The sequence below is a fragment of the Thermobia domestica genome, chromosome 11 (assembly GCF_964235325.1).
Source record: "Thermobia domestica chromosome 11, izTheDome1.hap1.1, whole genome shotgun sequence".
Classification (NCBI taxonomy): domain Eukaryota; kingdom Metazoa; phylum Arthropoda; class Insecta; order Zygentoma; family Lepismatidae; genus Thermobia; species Thermobia domestica.
The window spans coordinates 77,252,909-77,278,848 of record NC_137464.1 but is presented as its reverse complement, the minus strand read 5'-3'; the positions used below and the strand labels follow the sequence as shown (position 1 = coordinate 77,278,848).

The following is a 25,940-nucleotide window of genomic DNA, read 5'->3' as shown; positions in this document are numbered from 1 at the left end:
TGATTTTCCGGTCGTTTTCCATTTTAACGTATGCGGACTGCTGAGTGGGGTTGCCTGTTTTGTTGGCTTCTGATAACAAAAGCAATGTGAAAAGCTGGATACTTAGTATGCGAGGTTAATAATGTCTGGTATTGACTATATTTGAAGTCAATAAGAAATGGCATAATAGAAAGATTAATAATTTGCATATATTAGACATATTTGTTGATGATATAAAAAAGGATTAAAATATAAATTAGTAATTTAGAATTGGTATTGAGTTCTAGAAATTGTTGGAGTATGTACTTTTTATTGTATGATGTGTTTGCTATCATCAGGATTGATAATAAGCTTATTAAAATAAGTATTAAACATTATTACGAAAGGGATGTTTGAGATTTGAGTATTTAGTTTTTGATCACTGCCACCCTGCTTTTGTTTTCAACAACATGTTTGTATCTTCCCTTCGGTTAAAATGTAAACAAAGCGTACGTGGGTTCTTCGTAGACACCCTAATCTGTGATAACTTTTGAGTGATTTATTGTGATGATCTTTCATTTGATTTAGTGCTCAAAAAGATGGATGATTTACATATAAAACCAAAACCAACTTTAGAATTAGTTGACAAAGACTCATCTCAAGTATCACCGACATGGAAGATCTTACATTTATTTTTCTATGGTATGATCATAATCAGTGGAGTTGGAACGGGAATAGAATTCGGATCAGTCTATGATACTTTCGGATACAATTGTTTTCTGTATAGTAGCGTGGTATTTAAACATGAAGCGAAAAAGAAAGACAATATTACACGCTTTTTCTATGAATTGGATTCGCTGTATTGGGGTAGTACAAGCACTTGCCAGTTCTGTGAATTTACTCCGGTTACTACAGCAATATTTGCCTGTTTCTTTGGAGCATTTTTCTTAATGTGTGCTAGAGGTGGAACTACGGTGCATGGGTGAGTAAATAATGTATAATAAATGTTTTAAAACTAAGATGTTTCATGTTAAGATTTACTGTTAACTATCGAGGGCAATGCATAGGAACGTAAAATTTCGAAAATAATCTACTCTGTAATAAAAGTTACGCTGTTAACTTTACAATACCCGCTCCAGCTGGTATACTCACTCAAAAACGAGAAATTGCGCTCTATTAATTTTATGACAATGGACCAAAACTTCCCTAAGGACAATTGCAGAAGTGGTCCAGCAATTTTTTCTAATATATATATATAAAGAATTTCGGCAGTTTCTGGTCATATTGGTTTAGTTTAGTTTGTTTAAGTTAGATTATGTGGCATTACTCGAGCAGACAGTTCTACGGGTACCAAATTATCACACATTTATTGCATTTTAAGGTTTCTTTTTGCAGAACTGCACTAAATGAGGAGCTAGTGGATAAACCACGAACAAACTTGTGCAAGATGGTCACTAAAAAACACGAATGCTCTCTAACCGAGTCAAGGCAGGAATGCAGCAGGCGGTCCCAAGCGGAGCGAGCTGGTGCGTCCGTAGGGAGCAGGCGCGTCAGTGACGGGGGTATAACAAACGAGGATAGGAGTAAAATACATATAATACTCGCAATAATTTTCACCTTCAAAAACACTTAAATAATCGTAATAACTCTTACCTTCAAAATGGCTTCACTGGTTTCCCGGGTACAAATGCTCCGCTGCGAGGAGAAATTCGTCTGTTTTGAATTTTTACTTGTTTTCCATACTTTGCATAGTTGATTTTAGGTTTCAACATACTATGACGCTGCAAAAACTTTATAATAATGACGCTCTTTATCACACAATTCTTCGTAATAAAATCGTATGTTTGCATTATATCCATCGCGAACGTCCATTGCTAACATGAGCAGAACATTCCCGCCGTTTATTTCCACCTTCTTCGCATTATTGTATTCTTCCACCTTCCGCTTCAGTAAATAGATAAAGTTAGAATATGTTCACTGTTATTCAAAATGTACTTGAATATAATATCTAATGACAAAAATAACGGAGTATGTTTAGTACAAGAGATCCAGAAGCATGTAAAAAACAAAATATACAGGAGAAATGAATGATGCAAGTACTTAGACGTAACATAACGTAACCAAATCTAACCTAACCTAATATTAGTAGAAATAAGCGAAATTCTATCATTTTTTGGAAAATTATGCGGAACCCCTACACTAATATAACATAAACTATCTTAACCTAAACTAACCGAATGTGAACAGAAATTACCAAAATTGTAACAGTCTGGTAAATGAGCTGGACCCCTTCTGCTAAACATAGGCCGAAATTACTTACATTCACACTCTACTTCTTTTACGAAAAGTGTTTCACATCGAATTTTACCTATAAATTTTGTTTCCGGTAGAAACGTCTGCTCGAGTGAACCCGTTAGTTTAATTAAGGTTAGGCTAGATCTGGTTAGGTTATGATAGGTGTAAGTACTTGCAGTTTCCATTTCTCCTGTAAATTTTGTATTTTTTACATACTTATGGATCCCGTTTGCTAAACAGTGACCCTTCCCCAACCTTAAGCTCAGCCGTTCCTACCCCTACCCTACTCTACTATGCCGCTTAAAGCGGTCCTACTTATCGATGCGCAACCGGAGCGTGTATTGTAAAGTTTAACCAAGTTACGCTTTCCCTTCAAAGAGTAAAATTGGTTTTGGAGTAATAATATGTACACTTGCACTTACTTGTATCAGTATTCGCCTTTTTTTTAGACGCTTATTACATCACACATTGTAGGCTTATGTCCGTGTTTGCTACTCAAGTGGATTCTTCCTTATTAGTACCTAGAAGTCAATTTTATGTACTTTTGTTATATGTAAAAGTGTTCATGGAAGAATTATAACCGATAATAACCGGTAATAAATATAACCGATTATAATCAGTGACGATTCTTCAGGCGAGTCTCATTGTCGCAATAAACTAAAGGAAGAAGTCTTACCAATTTGTGTATCCTAAGGCGGAAGGGAGATAAAAATTTACAGTGTCTGAGTAGTCTCTCAAGTTAGAAAATTTAACTTGGCATATAAACACTTCATTAAAAATAATTAGACATGTGTCCAAGCGCTTTCAAAAATTCTGTTTCTAACGTGGGGAGGAGCAGTTTCTATATTTTTCTTCCATATTCAAATCAACGTTATCTGTCTCATCATCACTGGAAAACAAGTGAACCGTTTGAAATGAATGTTAGAGCATAACACTTGAATCGAGACAATTTTTGTCATGTCACTTTTATTAAATTTCGTATCTTACAAGGGAGTGGAAGATGAGTTTAAAATGTATTTTGAAAATGGAGTGTTTCATAAATCTCTCAAATAGGAATTTTGCTCTCGCGTCCTAGACGGGATATTGGGGGAGGGGGGGGGGGAATTGAGGAATAAAGGAGCAGTTAATTTCTTCTGAGAGAAGTCTACCCGAAAATGTTATTAGAAAATCGATAACAAAATATTGCATATAAATGCAACGCGCTTAAAAGGTAACATTTTAATTATTAGTTAATTTTTGTTTAACAGGAAATATATTCAACGTATTATATATATACATTATTAAGCGAAATGTATTACATTGATTTTCTTAAGTTTCTGAAAAGTTTTTGTCTTTTTTTGTTTGTTGTTTTGTGTTAGTAAAATAACATAGAAAGTTTGATGGTTATTTTTCTATATTTTAGCTTGCCAGAACCTTGGAGAATTGTTTTTCCGTCGTTGATATTCAATGTTACGTCACTGTTCATGGTTCTTGCCGCTGCTTCTATCTTTACTTTAGGACTCAACCATCTGTGTTATCAGTTGAATAATCAGGCTACTCTTATTAATAACGTAACTAATGTTACAGGGTAAGTTCTTATTTCTGTAAAATTTTAAGCTCTTTTGTGTTTAATGGAATGTTCTTAAGTTTTTATTTTTTATTGCCAGTACGTCGAAAACATCGATTTTCATCTCTTCATGACTGTAGATTTGATTAGTGGAGAAAAAATGCTTCAAATTACGTACAGTGTACTGAAAAACATATTTTATAATATATAAATAGTTTAGCCTGTGGAACTCATTAATGTGATTAGACTTTATAAATGGTAGATCTGCGGATATCTAGTCTTTGTGAAATTACAGTAGAGTCCCTAAAACTCGGTACTCGGTAACCCGGCAGTCCGGATAACTTGGCCACACCGTGGCAGGGCGAGAAAAAGCCCTCGCGCAGACCCGTTCAAGGACATTACATTTTTTTTAAAGTAGCCAATTTTTGCAAAGTAGGCTAGTTAATTTTCATTCTTTGTGGTTGACAAACATCATGTGCGTGGGTTTTCTCGGGGTTCTCCCGTTTCCTCCCACTTTCTTCATTCCACCATTTTCATTCATCACTCATCATCACCGTCTCCTTTAGCCTAACCGGCATAATCGTGGGACGTAAAACTCAGAGATTTCATTTTTAATTTTCATTATAGACAGCTTTATGCCTTCATAAAGTATTCTTCTGAGGTCTGTCTTAGGTGAATTACTGTACAGTCTATATTCATTAATTTTCATTTTTATGTATAGTAAAGGCTTTATGCCTTTATAAAGTACACACTTTTTTCCGTTGTTTAATTATATATGGGCAGTTTATTCTCTGTTGTATTCTCAAGCAACCAATACATTCAAGTGCAGTACTGTATTTTCTGAGGAAACACTCGTTCTTATTCTTTTTTAACTTCATTCCCGATAACCTGGCATTTTCACAAACTCGGCTACTCCTCGGTCCACATTAGGCCGAGTTTTCAAGACTACTTGAGGTAAGCATCTGAAAGCTATAACTCTTGAGTTTCAATTCTGTTAAATAATAATATCAATAGTGACAACACACAACTTAATCGGACTTACCTTAGTAACCAATTAGTATCTATCGTGATTGGAGCTTAGATGCAGAACTTTGCATAATTCTCTGATACTCTTGATATAAGAATAAATACAGTAACGTTTTGGCTCGCACTCAGAAGCTTACGGAAGTAGTTTCTGTCTTTTTTCTTTGATGTATCTACTACCCCTGTGGGGTACGGTCCAAGATAGCCGCGGAGGGATGAAGACGTGCAGCCGATTCCAGATATAAAATTATTTTCTGGATTTACATTACATCACATATAAACCAGATACACAATGGTTGGTGGACAGTGGTGTATGGCCTTCAAGATATTATAGCTTTGATTGGCAGGTGGTGCTATGATGACTACTAATAAATCAGCCATTTTGAGACTCTAGACTAAAAAGAAAAAGTCTATTCTGGAACTAATGGTAGAACTTAATTGTTCTAGTCTTGGGGCTAAATCCGGTGAGTAGGGTGGGTGGGTTTAGCAGAAGTTTAATATCGTGGTCAATCAACAATGAAACCACATCATTAGCATGGTGTTCCAGTACATTGTCCATGCGGAGGAAAAAATTGCCATTTGTGCTATTTGTGGTCGTTTCTCAGTTTATTTTGGTTAAAATTCTATATCCAAAGGTGTATGAATATACTCGCCCGCAGTTGTATGACCTATTGAAACTGGGTGGGAGAATATCATCAGGAACTACCTGGGACCATTTGGGACTCCCTGGAAATCCCTGAAGATAGCATACAGCGTCTTATTGGATACTACCTGACGGAATTTTTTGAGTGGTGATGACTCGGTGTATTTCCACAGCATCCACTGTCCTTTTTTTTTTTTTTTTTTTTCTGGGTTGAATGATTGAATATGTGATTCATCCATTGTCATAACATTTTCCAAGAAATTCCGCCCCTCTCTTCTGAAGCGTGTCAAATTTGCAACACTTGATCGAATTCTTGCCTCTTTTTTTATCGTCATCGCGAGAAAAAACTCCTTAGACTCAGTTTGTTTGTAATTTTTCGTTCCAGTCTTCCCATTGTTAGCGCCAGTGTCGGCTATCTTCGATGATGAAATTTTCAACACGGGCAATGTTAGCATCAGTTAATGCTGTTTTTGGACATACAGACCTCTGCTCATTTTTCACACACGTTCGCTCTGCTTTGAAGTCACGCAATCACTTCCTAACAGTATTTTCTACAAGAGCGGTATCACTACATACACACACCCTACAGTTGGAATGAATATCGGCAACACAACGTCCAGCTGGAGTGAGGAATTTCAAATTACCCGTTGCTCTTTAAACGAAATTTCCATGCCCCCGAGCAATATCAGAAACTCGTCTAACTCGTTCAGGCGCTGTAACAACTGCTGTCATCTAGTAAACAAAGCCTGCACTGCTTAGAGATGAAAGATAGTTTCCGACGCCGCAGTTGCTTTCCTGAATGACAAAAATGTGTTCAGAATTTAGAACATAACTGCACATATTTACGGACTTCTGTTGTACATCTCAGTGTGTATATATATATAGATAGATAGTGCTATTTACCAATTTATTTATCTTCGTGACAGCGTCATATTAGCTTTGTACATGAATACAGTTAAAACACTTCATTAAAATAATGAAGATAAATAGGAGAAGTGAATATTCATGTTCTAATTTCAAGATAAAAATTACCTACTGCAGTCAAATATACAGTTGAAAGCATGTATGATTAAAATTATTTTAAATAGCATTTTAGCACCAATTCGATTGGCTGACTTGGATCCAGGTTGCGCGAATGCTGTGGCGAAAGGGAACCCTTTATGTAATGGGGGAAAAGCAGCTTATGGTAATATTCATATCTTTAGTCATTGATAGCTGAGGAAATGTTAAGAAAAGTAAAATGTAATAGTTTTAAAGCACTTAAATTTGCTTCTTACGTTGCATGTTGTCAATGTGGCCATGTTTGTTAAAAAAAGCAGGTATATTTTTTCCTGTTAAAGTTGGAGTGATGCATCATAAGCTAGTTAAAGTTTTCAATAGCAGTTTTTGTTTACCGTCATTTAGAAGTAACAAGGAACAGATAATATAAATGGCTAGACGTAATAATAGTAATAAAAGTAAAAAGATACATTACCACACTTATTTGATTATATTTTTTTTTTCTTAAACGTTTAAAGATGTTTTAAATAAAGGACCCAAAATATATTTGATATAGTGATGTTATATGGGTATTAAATAGAAGTTACGTAGACTAGAGAGAAAGCGAAGTATCGGTAGGTTCAAAGATAATTATTTTTACACTGAAAAGATTGTAGGACCAAAATTTATTTTGAGAGTTTAATTCCAACTCACCTTTTTGTTATTCTTTGTCCTTTTGTTCTTAAAAATTTCATCCACGTTTAGTTGCTGACTTCATTAAGATAATTTCTTCTCTATTCACAGAATTGTGATTACTTTGTTAGTGTTATTTTTGCATTTTTTATAAAATCATATGATATACCTAGAATTCATTTTCTGGCACCAAATTTCCAGGTAAAACTATATTGAATTGTACTATGCATGTAGTAGTTGTTAGAGCTAAAACGTTACATATTTTACTGTAAAGCTGTAAATAATGCACAGTGTGTATATATTATATATATATATATATATATATGTTCCATTCTTTTCTTAAAGTATAGTAATGTTTTAAAAGACGCCATCTATCGTACATTCTAAAGTTACATACTTTCCCAAAAGAAGTACAAATTTCAAGCAGTGATAATAGTCAATATAGCAAGAAAATGAAAAGCTTTATATTCATCGCGGTAATACCAGGAACTAAGTAATTTTTTCGAGTTACACTTCCTCATCATTAGCTTACTTAAGTCTGTAAAAGGTTAAAGTATGTTGGAAAGTGTAAAGAATGAAAGTAATTTGAAGTAGATACCGTACTTCATATAAAAAATACTATGGCACAGAACTAACGTAATATACTTTGCAGCTAATCATTGTTCATGTTGTTATGCCTCTTTTCTTTCTAACCGGTAGCAGTATGAAGTAAAAAGATCATTCCAAATAGAGTTAATTTGACAAAACTTAAAGAGTATTTTTGTAGATATATAATAATATAATTTATTTATCATGACGTACTTTGATGTGCAGAGCCACTTAGTGACTAATGCACATCCTGTGTGTACTCGTGGTCAGGGACTTGATCCTCCGTAAGGGCACAAAGCCTCGTATGCAGCACCGAATGGTGAAAATAAAATGAAATTTTAGTTTAACGTCCCACGGCTAAAGGAGACGGATAATTAATGGAAGTGAATAATTGTGAAATTATTATCATTATTTATTATTTATTAGCTGAACAAGTTATTCTCTAATGGGAGACAGTGCTTTTGTAAATACTTTGTAAATTGTAAGGACAAGACTTACAAATCTGTAATTGAATAGTTTCTGTGCACTTTATTATGGAATAATATAAGTATAGCACTTCTCGAGAGCTGTGTCTTGTCGAAGACATTTAGTGTAAAACCATGGTAATAACTTTTCTACTTCTTCACTAGCTTTCTTTAGTGGCAGTTCAAAGTGAATGGCACTGTGTGCGTGAGTTTTCTCGGGATTCCTTCGTTTTCTCCCATTTTGTTCATACGATCCTGCCATTCATTTCTCACCGTCACCGTCCCCTTTATCGTAGCCGGCATAAGCGTGAGACGTAAAACTAAAGATTTCATTTAATTTTTTGTTTCAAAATGAATGGCGCAAAAAGGAGGAAAGCATAACGATTGATATATATAAAAAAAGTTAATCATAACAGCTGGGATGAATTTAATGTGGAGGTAATTCAAAGTGAATAATACAAGTAAAGTTACCTGTGGCTGTTGGAATAAATTTGTTGTGGAAAGCAATTCAAAATAAATAATATAAAGCGGAGAAAAATCTGACTGCTGGAATTAATTTATTGTGGACATACCGATGTACCATGAAAGGTAAATTTTTCAACTTAGTTTTACAGACACTTACACACAGTCATAGATATTCATAGCTGTTGAATGTTGGCTTCTTTTGTAACGTTCCAGATGTCTAAACGATAGTTAACAGTAAGTATAAGTTCTCATACCCTAAAACAGCGGTTTCGAAGCACCTATCTGTTCTTTGGCGCAATTAATAATAATAATAATAATAATAATAATAATAATCCTTGGTAATCCTGTGGAATAGCAATGATGGGATGAGTTCGTATTTTGATAGTAAGACTTTCTCATCTTCCTAATTTATGGGTAATGAAAACTCTCAAGTAACAATTTTGAACTAACATTCAAGTAGGCTTATGAACTGTGAATTACTCAGCAAATTGAGGATATTGTAATACATTTTGACATATGTTTTTTAACTTGAAACATTTACAAATACACATGCACAGGAAGTATTTGCTGTGTAATAGAATTAGTGAATAGAAGCATGAACCAACTTGTGTCTGTTCTGTAGAACCCAACTATTTCGTAGTCTCTGTTCCAGAATCCAGTATTTCAAAAAGATTTTCAAATTGACTTTGCGGTGGCTCAGTAAGACCGTTCACCTCAGATGCGTAGGTTCCCTGATTTGATCTCAGCTGGTATCATGTGGACTTTGAAGTAGATGAACGCCTTGTGCATGGGTTTGCTCGAGGTTCTTCCATTTCCTCCCAGTTTCTTCATTGCACCGCACCAGTTCATTCATTCTCATCATCATCGTTTCCCTTTGCATCAGAACATAATCGTAGGACTTTAAACTAGAAAGTTCATTAAAAAAAAGTGTCTTTTTCGATACTTTAAGATGTCATAATTTTTACTGATAGTAGATAAGCATTTTATCAAATGAACAATAATAGTGATAGTCAAGTTCATGTCAACCCGCAATAGCATAGTACAAGTATCATCAGTGAATTGGATTTCGGGTTGCGTCGCGTATCTGCTTTTGCAACTGCGTTAGTCCTGTGGAAGTAGTACGAATACTTGTCTTTCACATATTCCCAAGAAAAAATCACCAGGAGATGTGTCAAGTGATCTCGAGGGCTTTAAGGAGCTTGTAAGTTTATCACTGCAGGAACACAAGATGTTACCGTGTGCCAGACAGTACAATTGGAATTGATTCCTGAAGATCTTTTGTATTATCATCTCATCTTGTAGGTCTTCAATATGCTGCATAACAGAGACAAAAGAATTTCCTGTTATTCAAAGGTAGAAACGTTTCTGTTTCTGCGTTTAACAAACTCAGTGAAATACAAAGTATTACATAAATAGTATGCGCGTAGAGAGTATGTGAGTCACGGTTAGGAAAATACAAACAACAGTCTACTAGTTAACAGTGTATTTTGGTTACATAAATGAATAACAATTTCTTCCAGCAAAATAAAAAGTGACAATTAGTGTTAGCAACGAATAATATACTTTTTAGCGTCACTAAAATTCATTTTCCTCAATTTTCTCGAAACCTACCTCATGAGAGTTTATCCAGAAGTATACCATTTTGATCAGTTTTATGTGCTTCATCGATTGATGTCAGGGTGGATTGATTTAAATCAGTCTGATTTAAATCAAATTCCGAAATAATTTACAGTGAAAATAAGTAAAGTCCCGTTTCTGTTCTGTTATTTCGATTATGAGAGATGATAATCATAACACAATGAGACTCAAATGTACAGTATGCACAGCATAGTATGAAAACAAGTGTCATGCAGAGAATGATAGGGAAAATCCCGTTTTGAACGGGTAACAGGGCAATCCTGTTTTCTTCTCTTCGTAACATAGGGTTTATATTGTAAATCGTTAACTATTCCAACGAGGAAATCACCATCGACATTTAAGACGAAGATTCTTTTGTGTGCACGTCTATATATTTGTTCCCAGATAATAGGGCGTATTTAGAAGTGTTCTATTTCCTCTCCGATTTTTTTTTTTTTTTTAAAGATTTCATAATTTAAGAGCCGGCGGGAGTCAAGTGACCTTGACAAATCGAAGATAGAGTTTCTCTTTGCAGTTCAAAGTGTTTCCTTATTTTGGCAACAGATGGGGTTGTCGCTGAAATGCCGTCAAAGCAAATGCACCTGTCCTTTTCCTTCGTTTTCCCCTGCATGTGGTCAAAGTTGGACAGCGTAGGAGGGGGATGGTTACGGCTGTAAATGGGACAGAAGAGTGAAATTCTTTTCTTTTGGCTAAAAGAGAAACAGAACTGAAGAAACAAATAAATAAGAGGGACCAACATGATATCAGCCGTCAGCTCCGTGTTTAAAATGTTTATTATTATCTTTTTTTTATTATTGTTAATGTTTCGTCCTTGGCATAGGGTGTTTATTTTGGTAAGGTACCGTATGGTACGTTTCTATACTACTAGGGTATATTAAAATTTAGTTTCCTATGCGTTACTACATACATTAAAAAGCATTTTTTTTTTAAAGAATTGCTACCGCTCCGCTAATAAGAGGGAGACAGATTGAGGATACCAAACACCCCTACCGTTGATTGAGAAATATTTAGGTGTCGACACTGATGAGCAACATCTACATATGAATTTGAATGTTTTATGGGCTTTAGACAATTGATTCAGACCGGGAAACATGGGGGACAGAATGTTGGAAGCAAGTAGTCCAGTCCCTAGTTTGAATGCCTGGAATGAGTAAGGATTCTTCCCCCCTTGGTAAAACCTGCCGGAATTGGAAGCAATATCAAAGAAACACTGCTTCGAAAAAATAGGGAGCAAACATGCATAAATAGTCAGAGTCGGATTTAGGTTTAGTGGGGCCCCAAGCTGTTGAAGGTAATGGGGTCCTTTATGTGTCCAGATGAACATAGGCACCCTACATACAGCAATGAAGAAACTAGAGATAATTTAGGAAGCAGACTGGTAGAAGGAGCCCTATTAATTACACGAACGTAGGCTACACAGCAGGAAGCACTGTTGCTACGTATATATAAATTTTATTTTATTTTTTTAAATTTTCTTATATTTTAGAAATCCAGTTTTTCTTTAGATTTTGGGGCCCCCAAGAGAGCGGGGCCCTAAGCTATAGCTTGTTTAGCTTACACGTAACTCCGGCACTGTAAATAGTATACATATACAGGCGCGGATCCAAGGGTGGCTATAGAGGCTATAGCCCCCCCCCCCCTTTGACGCTCAGGTATACACTGGATAAAATGGGCTTCAATCCTGTTTACTCTGGATAAAGAGGCAAGCTATGGTTTAGCTCCTCCCTTGATCATATCCTGGATCCGCCACTATATATATATATATATATATATATATATATATATATATATATATGTACATGTATGTATGTATATAAATGTGTGTGTCTAGTATGTTGTACGATGGAAGCTGATGAAAGAGCTTTATACCATATTATTCTTGATTTTTTGACAGGTAAACAAAGAATATTTCGGGAATTAATGTATCCTAAAGATTATAATAATGTATCTTATTTTTTCTCTTGCATGTATATTCTTAGTCCTGCAGGAAGTTTTCATTTCTTTCTTGGAATAGATAAACGAAGACTTTGGTTCGGCTTCTCCTTCACAAATTTTTGTCGAAAGGTTGACTTTATCGCTACAAACACAAATTACTTCTCACAGAAACCATCTACAAACACACTGTACTGCTGAAACAGAAACCATCAACCAAAGAGGTCATAAATTTTGCCATTCCTCGTGTTTGAAGTTCCCATTCTTCACAATGATTTCCTTCCTCCCGCCCCTGTTAAGAAGTTCAATGTAGATTTTCAAAAGGACTGGCTCCCGCTGAGAAGGAAAGTGGGATGAGGAATGACTATAGTGCCATCTAGCAGTTATACGGTCAAGTACGTGAACACGAAAAAATCTGATTTCTGATTTCTGTAGATTCAATTATGAAGGATATAATTTCTCATCGATTGTGAAATGGATGTCTTTGGAAACAGCGAAAAAATAGTACAGTAGCGCACAAATACAAAGATTGTACTCCATTCTCAAAAAAGTCCGGAGTTTTTAGCTCTTTTCCTTACTGTAAAAAAACAGAAGACTTTTCCGTCTGATTTTGATCATTTTCTTATGGGAATTTGGATTATAATTATCTGTATTTATAAGAAGAAAATATCACGCACAGCGTTCAAATTGCACCTTTAAAATGAGATGCATCATATTTAGTGCGCTACTGAGACATTTTTGCGAAAGAACGAAATGAAACCGTGATTTGCCTAAAAAATGGTTGAGATCCCATGTTAAATTGAACACCAATATTCCGGCCGCTGTGGCGCACTCCTTCTCCCTCTTAAGGCAAAATTTATGTATTTCGTGCCGCAAGCTAGTTACAATTTCCTTAAAAGTATGCCCCTGCCAAATATCAGTAACTTTTGTGGAAAAAAAGCGTCACTTTGATAAGCGTTGCTGCACTTTTTCCTTAACGCTTAACTTTTTAAATTACGGTATATCACCTATTTTTAGGTGATAGGATAAAATCTTCATTATTCGATTAAAGAAGTATCAATAAAGCTTTTTACTTCGGTTTTTCAGAACTGAAGGCATTGTAGAGCACGTTACATATGTTTTCACGCCTCTCTGCGTTGAGACATACGATGTGATGACGTCATAAATTTTAAAAAGATTTTTTTTGTTGTGCCTATTTTTATTATTTTTTGGCAGGTCTACATTTTGCATTCAGAAGACTGAAATTCTGCACACTCGTTCAGTTCGCTCTTAGTATTTTTCAGATGATTTCAGATCTCTGCTTGAAAACAGGGGGTCCAGAGGGGCAAAAATGTATTTTTAAAAAAAAGGATCTTTGTTTAACAAAAAATAGCTTTCTTCCCGATTTTCCAGCCTAAGATGGAGACATATGAATGGTACCATCTGAAGGGCTGTTCTGTTTTGAAGAGAATGTTGTACAAACCATGATCTTAGGATAAATAGGGATGTCTCAGGAAACTGTTACCTGAGATCCTGTTTATACGGGAATCTGGGGTATTTGGGGATATTATTTTTCTCGGGCTTACTATTGCATCTAGAAGTTTGAAATTTTGGACACTCATTCACTGCACCCCTTAGTATTTTTCAGATTTTTGCCTTTAAACAGAGGCGGTACAGAGGGGTAAAAAGTAAGAAAGGGGATATTTCTTAACAGAAAATCCCTTTTTTCCTGATTTTCCAGCTCCAGATAGCCTACACGATGGAAACATTTGAATAGTACCGTTTGAAACTCTGTTTGATTCTGAAGAGAATAATGTACAAATTATGATTCTAGGATAGATAGAGATGTCTGAGGAAATTTTTATATTACATCACTAATCATAAAACTCTGTTATTCTCCACAACACTTATGCTAGAGACCCTCATTTCCGTAACCTCCGGGTTATTGTGGGGATGTTTTTAGCTCATTGTTAAATATTTTTCCCACCCTTACTATTGAAGATAGAAGCTTGAAATTTTGTACACACATTTAGTACACCCTTAGTATTTTCCAGTTGAATTTGAGATCTGTACGTTAACCCAGGGGAGTCCAGAGGGGATCAAAATTTGAAAAAAAAAGAGAGAAAAAATGAGAAAAAATCCCGACTTCCCTCAAAATTTTCCCTATCAGGGACATGATAGGGAAAATGTGAATGTTACCGTTTTAAATGCTATTCTGTTGTGAAGAGAATGAGGTATGAACCATGATCCTAGGATAAATAGGGATGATGCTTGACTGAAAGTCTATAATTTACCAAAAAAAAAAAAATCCTCACCTTGGTTATTAAACTAACAAAGATTCACTCGACATTTTAATTGGCTGTTGTATAGGTCAGGGGTGGCGAACATGTCAGCCTCGATCTACCAGTCGATCGACAAGTCGTGAGAAGGAGCCCGCGGTGGTTTGTGCCATACTGTCTATTCAGCGGGCTAATGAATAGATAAGTAGATTGCCAGTGATTTCTGAAATGTAAAATAGCCCTCAGATCTAAAACGGTTGACCATCCCTATTATAGGTATTTTCGCAGTTCATTACTCGTAAGTATTGATGTTACTTTATATTATATACTTGATTGTCATTTTTATTAGATCTGTGTCTGTCTATATATAAAAGCACTATTTATCTTCTGTAAATACATAACACTATCACAATATTTTTTCTTCAGTTTTGTACATAACATTTTTCTGTAGTTTCTTGTACATAAGTAGTGTCTTTTTGATGAAGGCTTGTATTTTTAATTTCTGTAGTTGCAAGCAGCTTGTATTCTATGAATGGGAACATCCAGTGGGTAATACTGGTAAAATGGTGGATGGACAAAATGTATATCGGCATCTGGTCTTCTGTCAGGTAAATATAATTATTTTTTTCCTGAAGTTTTTAGATTTCCGCCACGCTTTTATGTTATTAATTAAGTGTTTCCCAGCCTACTTGGACGCGGTATATTTCACGCAGTCTTGTTGGGCTTCGTCAGTTGAGTAAATCAGGTGTTCAAAGAAAAAAATCTTCGGCTTACTGGGGCAATATATTATGTCAGTGACATAATTATTTAAGGATATAAATTGATCCATGTTTATATGAGGGTCACGCTATATATTTTGAGATACAAGAAAACTACAAGGCGTTTGATGCAAATGGGTTATTTTTGTTCAAAGTAATCCCCACCTACATCAATGCAATTTTGTAACCGAAGGTTCCACAATTGAAAGGCTTGAAGCAAGTCACCTTTGGGAATGCTCTCAAAAAAGTGATGAATTGCCTCATCGATCTACTTCTCCGTCATGAAACGTCGACCAAGTAATTTTTTTTTTAGATTAAAAAAAACAACCAGAAATCACACGTGGCCAAATCAGGTGAGTAGGGCGGATGTGGAATGACCTTCACCGTATTTTCACGTAAAAAGTCAACTGTTTGCTGTGCCGTGTGTGACGATACATTGTAGTGATGCAACATTAACCCGCGAATTGGGACTGACTCAAGCACTGCAGGTAAAGATTTTGTGGTGTACCAGGTGGCTGTAACTGTACATTGTTCTTCAAGCTTAATTGCTTTTACTAAGCCTGTACTCCGAAAGAAAACTGCGTACATAACTTTCTTGATAGACCTTTGCTTTTTCGTCATTGTTGGGGTTGGGTCATCTTCGTGAATCCACAGACGGCTCTACTTGCGGGTAGTAACATCAAAAAATGGAATGTATGTTTCATCACCTATTTCGAGTTTAGACAGAACACGATGATCTCAATTATTTAACATTTCTAACGTTTCCCGCGCGATTCTTACTGGCTCTACCTTTTGGAAATCGTTCAGCGTATAGAGCACCCAACAACTAACAATTTGTTTCATATGGAGATGATCATGTAAAATTGAATTAACTGTTGCGGATCCAACACCACGCATAGGTACATCTTGGATCTTCTTCCATCATACGTCACACTCGCTCAATGTTGTTTACAGTCACTGACGAACAGGGCCTACCAGCACGTGCCTCATCACCAAGCGATATCCGTCCTTTCGCTATACTACCGAAATATAGTTGCCCGTGATGGACTTTCCTCACCAAATGCGCGTTGCAACCGTTCAAGACTTTGTTGTTCATTTAAACCGACTTTGAAATCGGAGTAGATCATCGCGCGCACATGTTCCCTGGACAACTCCATGTTTCACTAAGAACTCGTCTGTACCACGTGCACTCTGTGACAGCAGCGACTCAACTGACGTCAGGCCATTTCTCCTGAAGGATGGTGGTTTTCAAAAATACAATGTTGCTAGCTCTCACTCCTCTAGTTTCCTGGCATCTCAAAATATATATAGCGTGCCCCACGTAATAATTTGTAAGCGTACTTTTTTATTTACTGTGCTTAACATTTAATGTAGCTACTATTGCCTGTACTGTTTCGATATTCACTTGCACTTTCCTCTGTAGGGTTGATTAAAGCAGATTTAACTCCAGTCACTTCTGAGAATTTTATCTTGCACTATTTTGTGTGCACGATAAACAATGATGGGGTCAAATAAAGTTTTTAGTATGATCATATAAGTTCCTTGCAGTGGAATCCTCTTCCTTTGAAAATCTAGTTTTTTTTTTTTTTTTTTTTTTTTTTTTTTTTTTTTTTTAACAAATTATCTGCAAGTTTGAAAAAGTCTATTAATCATCGAAATTTAACGTACCATTAACGTTTAGTCATAGATTTAATATTATATAACAGCAGCTTTACAAAGTGCCTATTGGAAGTTAGCAAGATTTCTACAAACTTACACTCAATTGTAAGTCTTCATAAAAATCTTCTGCAATATATATATATACATATATATATATATATAAATTTAACCGTATCATTGTTTACCATGCACACTAAATAGTCCAGTTAAAATTCTGAAAAGTGTGATGGTTTGCACTTGAATTACCGAGAACTACAGAGGAAGGTGTCAGGAAAGACCAAAACAGTAAATTAGACACAGTAAATAAAAAGTATGTTTAGAAATTATTGCAAAGTTTCATATCTAAGCATCTAATATTACCGATTTTTTCGTAACCAAAATATAACTAATAATTTAAAATTCCCCGTATTTGCACTTTGGGATCTTCCACGTCCCTGTTCGTATTGCTAATTATAATGCATTTTTTACAGTCTTTAAATCAAATTATGTTTCCGTATTAATGTCTCTCAATGACAACACATCTCATGTATAAATAAATATCGTTCACAAATTATCAAACGAATGGAGCCACATGAAGTATAAACCAACTTTAGTGATAGTGACTCTTCTACCTCGTGTGCGGGTAATGTGAATGTTATTTTCCAAAAAGTGATAAAAATAACTATTCTAATGGCAGTGAGGATACCATAGAATCTGACATTGCAGAAGATAATAGACCAAAATCGGAGGAGATTAATAGTACGTTCTGGAATTATTCTCATCCATGACAACATCTGCCTACACGCAGCTGTTTGTACTGTTGAGACAGTTCAAAGATTTCGATGGAAATTATTCAGTCATTCCCGTTAGAGCCTTGGTCTCAGCAATTTTCTTTTTCTTCACCACAAAAAGTGGCTTACATTGAAGCGTTTCCATGATAATGAAGCACCCATGACATCGGTTCTGGACTAGGTGCATATTCGAGTGGCAGATTTTTACTCAGAGGGTATACGGAAGCTTCTACCACGCTAGCAGAAATGTCTTGGAGGTTCATGTTGACTCCTCGAAAATTAGCCAAGGTGTGTACTTATTTATCAATCATATATATATATTTAATATGTCCTTTATTTTGACGTACGAACGCTTTTTCTACATCTCACTTCAGCTAGTGAAGCTTGGTAATAATCCATCATCAATTACAGATTTATTTGTTCAATAAATTGCTTAATTATGAAGCGGTAGGGAACGAATTCTAGAGGAAACTCGTGAAGATGATGCGGTTTGGTATTAAACTCTTTACTTTGCTGCTTCATAGCACATCATAAAATAAAGCATGTTTACTGCATAGATTAAGAAAAATACTTTTTAACTTCATGACAATATGCTCTGACAATAAGCAACACATAACAGGGTAATTATTTGAGCAATATCCTATTTATTGTAGGAGACAATAGATATTTCGAGCAGTGAGTTAAGAATTGAATGAACTTTCTAGTTTTACATATCACGATTAAGCTGAAGGACACAGATGATTAATAAAAGTGAATGATCATGAAGTAATTAATGAAATGAGAATGTGCGAGAAAACTGTAGAACTTCGAGAAAACGCGATGTTTTTCATCACAAACTTGGAATCGTACGAGGGATTCCTCACTCCAGAAGTGAGCGCTCTACCACTAAGCCATCATGCCTCATGTTTCAAGTAGTGCTCAGCCATTCAAGTAACAGTTAAATTTCTGTTTTTTTTTTTTTATTTGTTTGTTTGTTTGTTAGAAAATTGTTTTGGTGGGATGTGATTCTGTAAGTACGGCTGCTCTCGGGTAATATTTTTTCAAGTAGTTCATCTGGAAGACAATAATAAAATATAATTCAAGATACTTGATTACGACAAACGCAGCCAACAGCTTTCTCATATGGTGAATTATACCTTTGGTTTCATTTGAAGTTAAATCTTCTCTGTAGAAGTGGTTTTCTCAAAACTTCTCTCCTCTTGCCTAGCCCTACTCACCACTAGCCATTCCTGGTTGCATTCTTGAATCATATTGTGACCTGAGTCACACGTCTGAAGACTAAATAAGTTGTTAATCCAAAAAATTGCCATCCCGCAAATTTAAGTACAGTATACGTTGTGGAGGCTCTTGTATTCCCCTGTTGCATTCAAGAATGTCCAACTAAAGAAAAGCTATTCTTAGTGGCTAGCGCACCTGTTTGGTGCATGGGGTATCAGGTTCTGGTGAAAAAGCATTGAACCTATTATGGTGGTTGGGATTCCACCTTAATCTGTAGATCGACGTCAAATATAACCCCAGTGCTGAAAATGAACGCTAAAGTTCAACAAACAAATAAGTCCGTCAGTTATATTCGAATGTTCACTTAGAATAGGTGACAAACCTTACTACAGTAGCAGTTCCTTATTTCGTCTATATCTATCATGCATGGTATTTAATTCAGGACAATTTTAGAAATAAGTGCTTTATAAAATGTACAACAACCGAAAAAAGAAGTTTCATGATTATAAAGTTTAATGTGACACTATGAATCAATTCGGTTACGTATTATGATATCATGGAAAATTAGATTATACTGATGGCGTAGTAGTTGAATGTATGTGGTTACCTTCTTACATAAAATTAGTTTATTTACAAACACTTTTTGTAAAAAAAAAAAAAAAAAAAAAAAAAAAAAAAAAAAATAATAATAATAATAATAATCACATTACTAATTTTTACTGGCAAGAATTAGATTGGTAACACTAAAAGCCAACATCTTGACTTCCTTCGATGAATAAAGCAAGTAGGGAAAGTAGGAGGAGGAGGAGGAGAATATTGTATTGGCCAAAACATAGTACGGTGCTTTTAGTATAAAAACAGTTCCGTAAAAACCATATTCGTATTGTAGCCGCGACTTACCCCAGTACACTTGAGAAAAAATATACCACTCATAACTGTACGATCTGTATCACTCTCCTGCCACCGTGCGATGCCTCGTGGCTTGTTAAAGTCAGACATATATGGGAAACAGGTAATTATAATGCGTCATGTTATGGTTTGATTTAATTGACATCTAATATTTGCTATTAATGTATTTTCAAGATGTATTCAGATCGATCTGAGTATACTTTCCATGACCACCAGAAGAAGAGGGTGAAATTAAGACTGCGATTTAAATCTTAAAAAGACTTTAAATTTTTTATTATACAGTGTCCGACAGAGAAATCTGAGGATTTCAAGTTTAAATTGCGACTAGGTTGATTATTTCACAAATGATATTTTATTTCCGAATTGAACTATAACTCAAAGCGTTCTGCTTGTAATAATTAGTTATGAAACATACCACTCCTACTCTCTAAAAATTATATTTTTCAAATGACTTAAGCTGTTCCAATACATTCACCCCTATTATCGAATAGTACTAGGTTTTGCTGAAGGTATGTTCTTTACGGCGCAAACTATTTCCAAAAAGTTTCTATCACACAACAGATATGTGTTGCAGCTTAGAACACCTTAAATCTGAATGGTAATGAATATTGGATTACCGACGAAATACACGCTGAGTAACAATCACTGACTTGTTTAAGTCTCCAAGTTGAATGCTCAATGTTTTGCTGACCAACGTTCCATGGCGACTGAAATTATTTGAGCTGGCTATAATGTTACGATAAACTTGAACAATTACGTCTGCGCAGAATTGAGATAAAGAAAGAAAAGGAGAAGCAAAGATTTTAGTTACGACAATCATGAATACGGTTATCAGAAATGGAAAAAAAAAAAAAAAAAAACATTGAAGAAATATAAAAATATAATTTTTAAAAATAGTGAGGCATATGTTTCATAACTAATTGTTGTAAGCAAGACGCTTCAAGTTATAGTTCATTTCGGAAATAAAAGGCCATGTGTGAAATAATCAATCTGGTCACCAGCTTTCTGTGCCGGACTCTATTTAATATCGGGTCTAAAAAGTAATGAGTCTTTTATTCACGAGATAGCGTTAGTTCCTCAAATCTCAGCGTATATGAGTCACAGCGGGTCAAGCTTAACGTTATTTGATAGATGACAGTTGAAGCTAGTGGATGTGTAAAAATTGTTAAAATTCGTGTAATCAAACGTAAGGTATTACACCGTGAAGATGAGTGAACTTTCTGCGAAAGTGCGCTACATTCTACAATTTTATTTCGATAAAGCGCAGATGCTGCGCAGGCTTGTAAGAAATTTCTGTTGTTTTGGGGCAAGATACGTTATCAAAAGCAACAGTCAAAAATGGTTCAGTCGTTTTCATTTTGAAAATTTCTATGCTGAAGATTCTCCTCGTAGTGAATGACCAATCACAGCAATCAGAAGTGGAGGGTAAGTAGTCATGACTTCGCCAATGACCTGAAAACACCCATCACCAGACAGTATTAAACCATGTGGAGAAAACTGACTAGAAAAAGAAGCACATTTGGGTGCCACTTAATTTTACTAAAAAACATTTAGCTGATGGAAATTCTATCTTCGAATCTACTGAAACTAACGAAGCCATTTCTGAAGCGGCTGCTCACGAGTGATTCAAACATACAACAACAGTGTGCGGGAAAGATCGTAAACAAAGCGAGAACAAGCTCCACAATCTGTGGCAAAGCCCACACTGATGTCAAGGAACGTATGGTGGAATTGGAAAGGCATCGTGCATCACAAGCTGCTGCCAACGAGCTAAACGATAGACTCAGACCTGTACTGTTTACAATTTAGCACGAGTTCACCTAGCAATTCGAAAGAAGTCACCGAAACTGGTCAACAGAAAGAGAGTCGTATACCACGCTGACAATGCCGGATCTCATACATATTTAACAACCCGTCAGAAATTGAGAGACCTTGATTGGAAGGTTTCAATGCATCCACCATACAGCCCGGACCTGGCACTGTCAGACTATTATCTGTTTCTGTCTCTGCAGAACTCCCTGAATTGTGTTAAGTTCGTTTCAGAAGAGGCCTGTGAAAACCATGTGTCAAAATATCTTTATCAGAAACCACAGAAGCTCTATAGTGACTGAATTATGGTGTCGGAAAGATGGCAGAAAGTCATCTAACAGAATGGTACATATCGTCGTATGAGAACCAGAGGAACGTAACTCCATTTTCATAGGTTTACAGGCGAGATGACAAAAGTATTATTTTCTTAGAAAGATGTGTTTGAACAAGATGGTAATTGAGCCTACATTTCAACAGATGATCAACAAGGAAAACAGATGACGTCACGTTCCATTTACACCAACAGGAGCTTTCAAAATTATGTCCAAGCATAAAGAAAACGAAAACCGCAATTTTGGAGTTACGTTCCTCTGGTTCTCATATGACGATATGTGGTTACATTGTTATTTTCAAATCGCAATCAGAGTATTGTCAATTTTGGCCTCTAAGGGCTCTTTCTTTTTTTTCTTTTTCTTTTTCTTTCTTTCTTTCTTTTTTTTTGACAATCTGATGTTTCAAAGTGTGCTGGGTATTTTTATTTTTTGTATTAAGATCATCTCAAAAACTTGCGGTCGTATTATATTCAATGTCGTACTGTATTTGAATTAATACTGTAATACACGGTGGAGAGTTCTATATGTAACCGTGTTCTATCAGTTTAAAAGGCAATAAACTATAGCGAACAGCTCCAGTAATTTTCGAAGTGTCAGTTTAGCAGTACAAGCAAACATAATAAATGATCTTGTTATCTTTACATCAAAATCTATAACATTGGAGCGCTAAGTGTGAGTAGGTCTTATAATATATATATATATATTTCGTATTATGAAACTTTTTGTACATGTCACTGAAGTTTCCATATGAGATAGGAGAAATTTATACAAACCAATACTTTTCCTAGACCTACCGATGAACTATATATTATGCTATTCAGTATCTGTTCATCGACCATACCAATGTGCTAAACAATACACTATCTAGTGTTCGTACCGAGACCATACCAATGCGCTAAATACTATGCTATTCAATTTGTTCCTAGACATATCGATGCGGTAAAAACTACGGTATCCATTTCGTTTCTAGATTTACCGCATTGGTAGATTTAGGAATGGACTGGATACCGTAGTGTTTAGCCTGTCGGTACGGTCTAGGAGCAGGCTGGATAGCATAGTCTTTAGTGCATCGGAATGATTAGGAGTGGATTAGATATCATAATATTTAGTGCAGCGGTAAGCCAGAGAACCGGGTTTGATTCCTGGTTAGTATTTCATTATTTTTAGTACTTCAGACAAATTAAATACAAAATTAATACCCATTCAATGAGTTGAGAAGAATGATAATCAAGTAAGGTTGGTAGTGAGGCAGCATTATGTATCATAAGAGGTAGTGTTTTTTCTAGAACAAATAAGTCTCTGATGATAAAATAAAATATAGTAGCGGTGAACTCTGCTACTGATCTTTGAATATGAACTATTTCAAACTTGCTTATTAAGAATGGAAATGTGCTTTTAATTTTTCAGATTCTTATCTGGGGTTGTGCATTCAGTTGGATATGTGCATCATTTTTGTCTCTGACACGTTGCTTCTGTGGAGTAGACTTCTTACTAGTGAAGAATGAATATCATCGCAAAGGGGATACAGAACCTTTAGTTTCACCTAGTACAGCTAAGGTAAGCTCCAAATTTGAAAGTTGGTTTCTTTTTTACTGTTATTGTCATACTTTTCGTCCATAGACCTAGTTTTGGTTACTTACTTTTTAAAAATGAATTAGAATTGAAACCGAAAGTTTCAGAAACTTGATGCTGCTGCTTCTAGATTTTCTAGAAAGGCAAGGACGGAGATAGCCTATTCTCCCGACACTGAACCCATATCAGAAACAAGCTTCTCATTATTTTTGTTTATAACGATCAGTGTTATAATTGAAAATCTCATATTTCTACCATTTTCAGTTTGAGTAAACTGATAGAGGTAAAGATAAAATCTAAAGCCTATTCCTATGACCTGAATTCAATTTCTAGAAGGCCGCTTCTCGCTATGTCTATCATTGTTTTTGTTTTAAAGTGGTCAACGTTGAAACCAAAACCTTTTGATTTCTACCACTTCCAGTTTGAAATAGAGAGTTAACCTATTCTTGTGATTCTGAATTCATATGGAAAAACCGCTTCTCGCATCTATTACCGTTTTTACACTATAACGATCAACGTTACTATTTCCGTTATGAATAGAGGAGTGAAGATAATAATATCTATTCTTAGATAGCTGAATCCATATCACAAAGTGCTATCTCTTTTTTGGACAAACCACATATTTATGACAGCGAAACAGTATTTCAAGGTTGTAGCTGCGTGTTGATCTTCAAAAAACCTGGCACGATCGATACTGTATGTATGGGTGGGGATGAAAATTGGACACATTTATGCATCTCAGCCCTCTATTCATGTTACTATAAATCGCAAGGTTTTGACGTGCTTCAAATGTGCTTTTCTCACGGCGGTAAATGTTGAGTGAGCCGTTGCATGCTTCAGGGGCATCTTCACGAACAGACTACTTAACTTGTATATGGACAACGTGAAGAAAATGCTTATATTATCGTGAAATTAGAAGTGAAGTATGTGTTGTATGGCATGACCGCTTTATCAAGTACCAGAGTAGGGTTTACCTAATACGAACTGAATTATTACTATTATTATTTGTCGTAGTTTTCGATTTACAGTATTCATTGGGATACTTCCTCTACAGTTTTATGTTTATGGTTCTAATATTTCTACGATATGGAGTTATTTTTCTTCCTTTTGGTGTGTTCTTGTTATCCATACCTTTCAAAGCCATACTTACTAATTAGTTCTATGTATAGTTCTTAATAGGTTAACAGATTTAATGTAGATTATTGGTAAATTATGTAATGACAAAAAAGTACAATGAATATATTATTATTTTACAACATAAACTGCTATTGTTAAACTTCATTTGGGTGCTATTTTCGTGTTTTATTTATATTTATTTTGCTTAGTCTTATTTTACATGCTGAAGTTAACACTAGCCATTCCTTGTCTCTACTTAACAATGCAATGCTCAGTATACAATATTACAATTACAAATATAAAAAGGTAAACAAAATAACACACATTTACAGCTACACATACAAAATTGTATTTTATGTGTATTTGATTACATACAAATTGTTATGCATAGCGCTGATTAATGCCAGAAAAAACATATATAATAGTTACAATCACAAACACACATCACATACATATACCCAATAAAAATCTCCGTACAGTTAATATTATATTTATTTTTAGCAGACACCTTTTGAGGAAGAAGATGAAGCGACGAAGCCATTAACAGGAGAGACCTCGCCGTCACAGAAAGACACTGTAAAAGAAGACGAGCCACCTCAGCCGTCGCCTTCAGAGCCACCAAAGATGGAATCCGTAGGTCTGTTACATAAGCTTATTCGCATTATTAGTTTCAGGAAAAGTTAGGCGACTTTACGATTAGCTTAATGCCAACTCTATGATAGAACGATGTGATAAATAAATAAAACTGAAGCTTGAACCATCTAGTATTTACAAGTTGTCACACTTTCAGAATATCGCAAAATCAGAGAAAAAATAATACAATTTCAGTGCGCATCATTGCATAGTTTACAGTACTGCTAGCTTGCCCCATAAAACAGAAGAGCATTCAGGTTCACAAAATTCCCAAATTACTTTACGTGTAAACAAAATTATAATTTGCGTTTATGAGATTAACTTAGAAAACTCGGGATATTTTAATTTTTACTTTCTTTTCCTTTAAGAAAATACATTTACAGGCCTTCAAAAATATTGTACACTTTGGTTTATCTCAGTAATTCAACCATTTGGACAACTCTTCCATCATCTTCAGAGTCACTTCATTATTGATACGGCTGATTACACGAGTCACCTCCTCAGAAATATTTTGATTAATAATGAATCTTTTTATTCACATAATGACTTCTTCAATTCTAGGAGCTAGTAAAAAAGTTTAGTGAGCTGATGCCAGGTTTGTATGGCTGGTGAAGAAGCACTTTTCATTCTATATTTTACCAGATTCTCATTGTACGGAAAACATACTTAACAGAAGGTGAAGT

At 35.3% G+C, this 25,940-nt stretch overlaps 1 protein-coding gene across 3 annotated transcripts in view; it reads left to right on the top strand.

The window, feature by feature from the left end:
* Window positions 1-417: 417 nt before the first annotated feature.
* Window positions 418-25,940, top strand: part of LOC145664198 (uncharacterized) — a 39,942-nt gene continuing 14,419 nt past the window's right edge. The window contains exons 1-5 of one of the 3 annotated variants that reach the window (XM_081730638.1): window positions 418-940; window positions 3,656-3,820; window positions 14,990-15,089; window positions 23,344-23,493; window positions 25,129-25,261. In XM_081730638.1, the coding sequence (XP_081586764.1) occupies window positions 558-940; window positions 3,656-3,820; window positions 14,990-15,089; window positions 23,344-23,493; window positions 25,129-25,261 (931 nt within the window). In that variant the 5' untranslated portion in view covers window positions 418-557. Of the gene's footprint in view, window positions 941-3,655; window positions 3,821-14,989; window positions 15,090-23,343; window positions 23,494-25,125; window positions 25,262-25,940 lie in introns of all 3 variants that reach the window. The other 2 variants (XM_081730637.1, XM_081730639.1) reach the window with 2 other exon arrangements.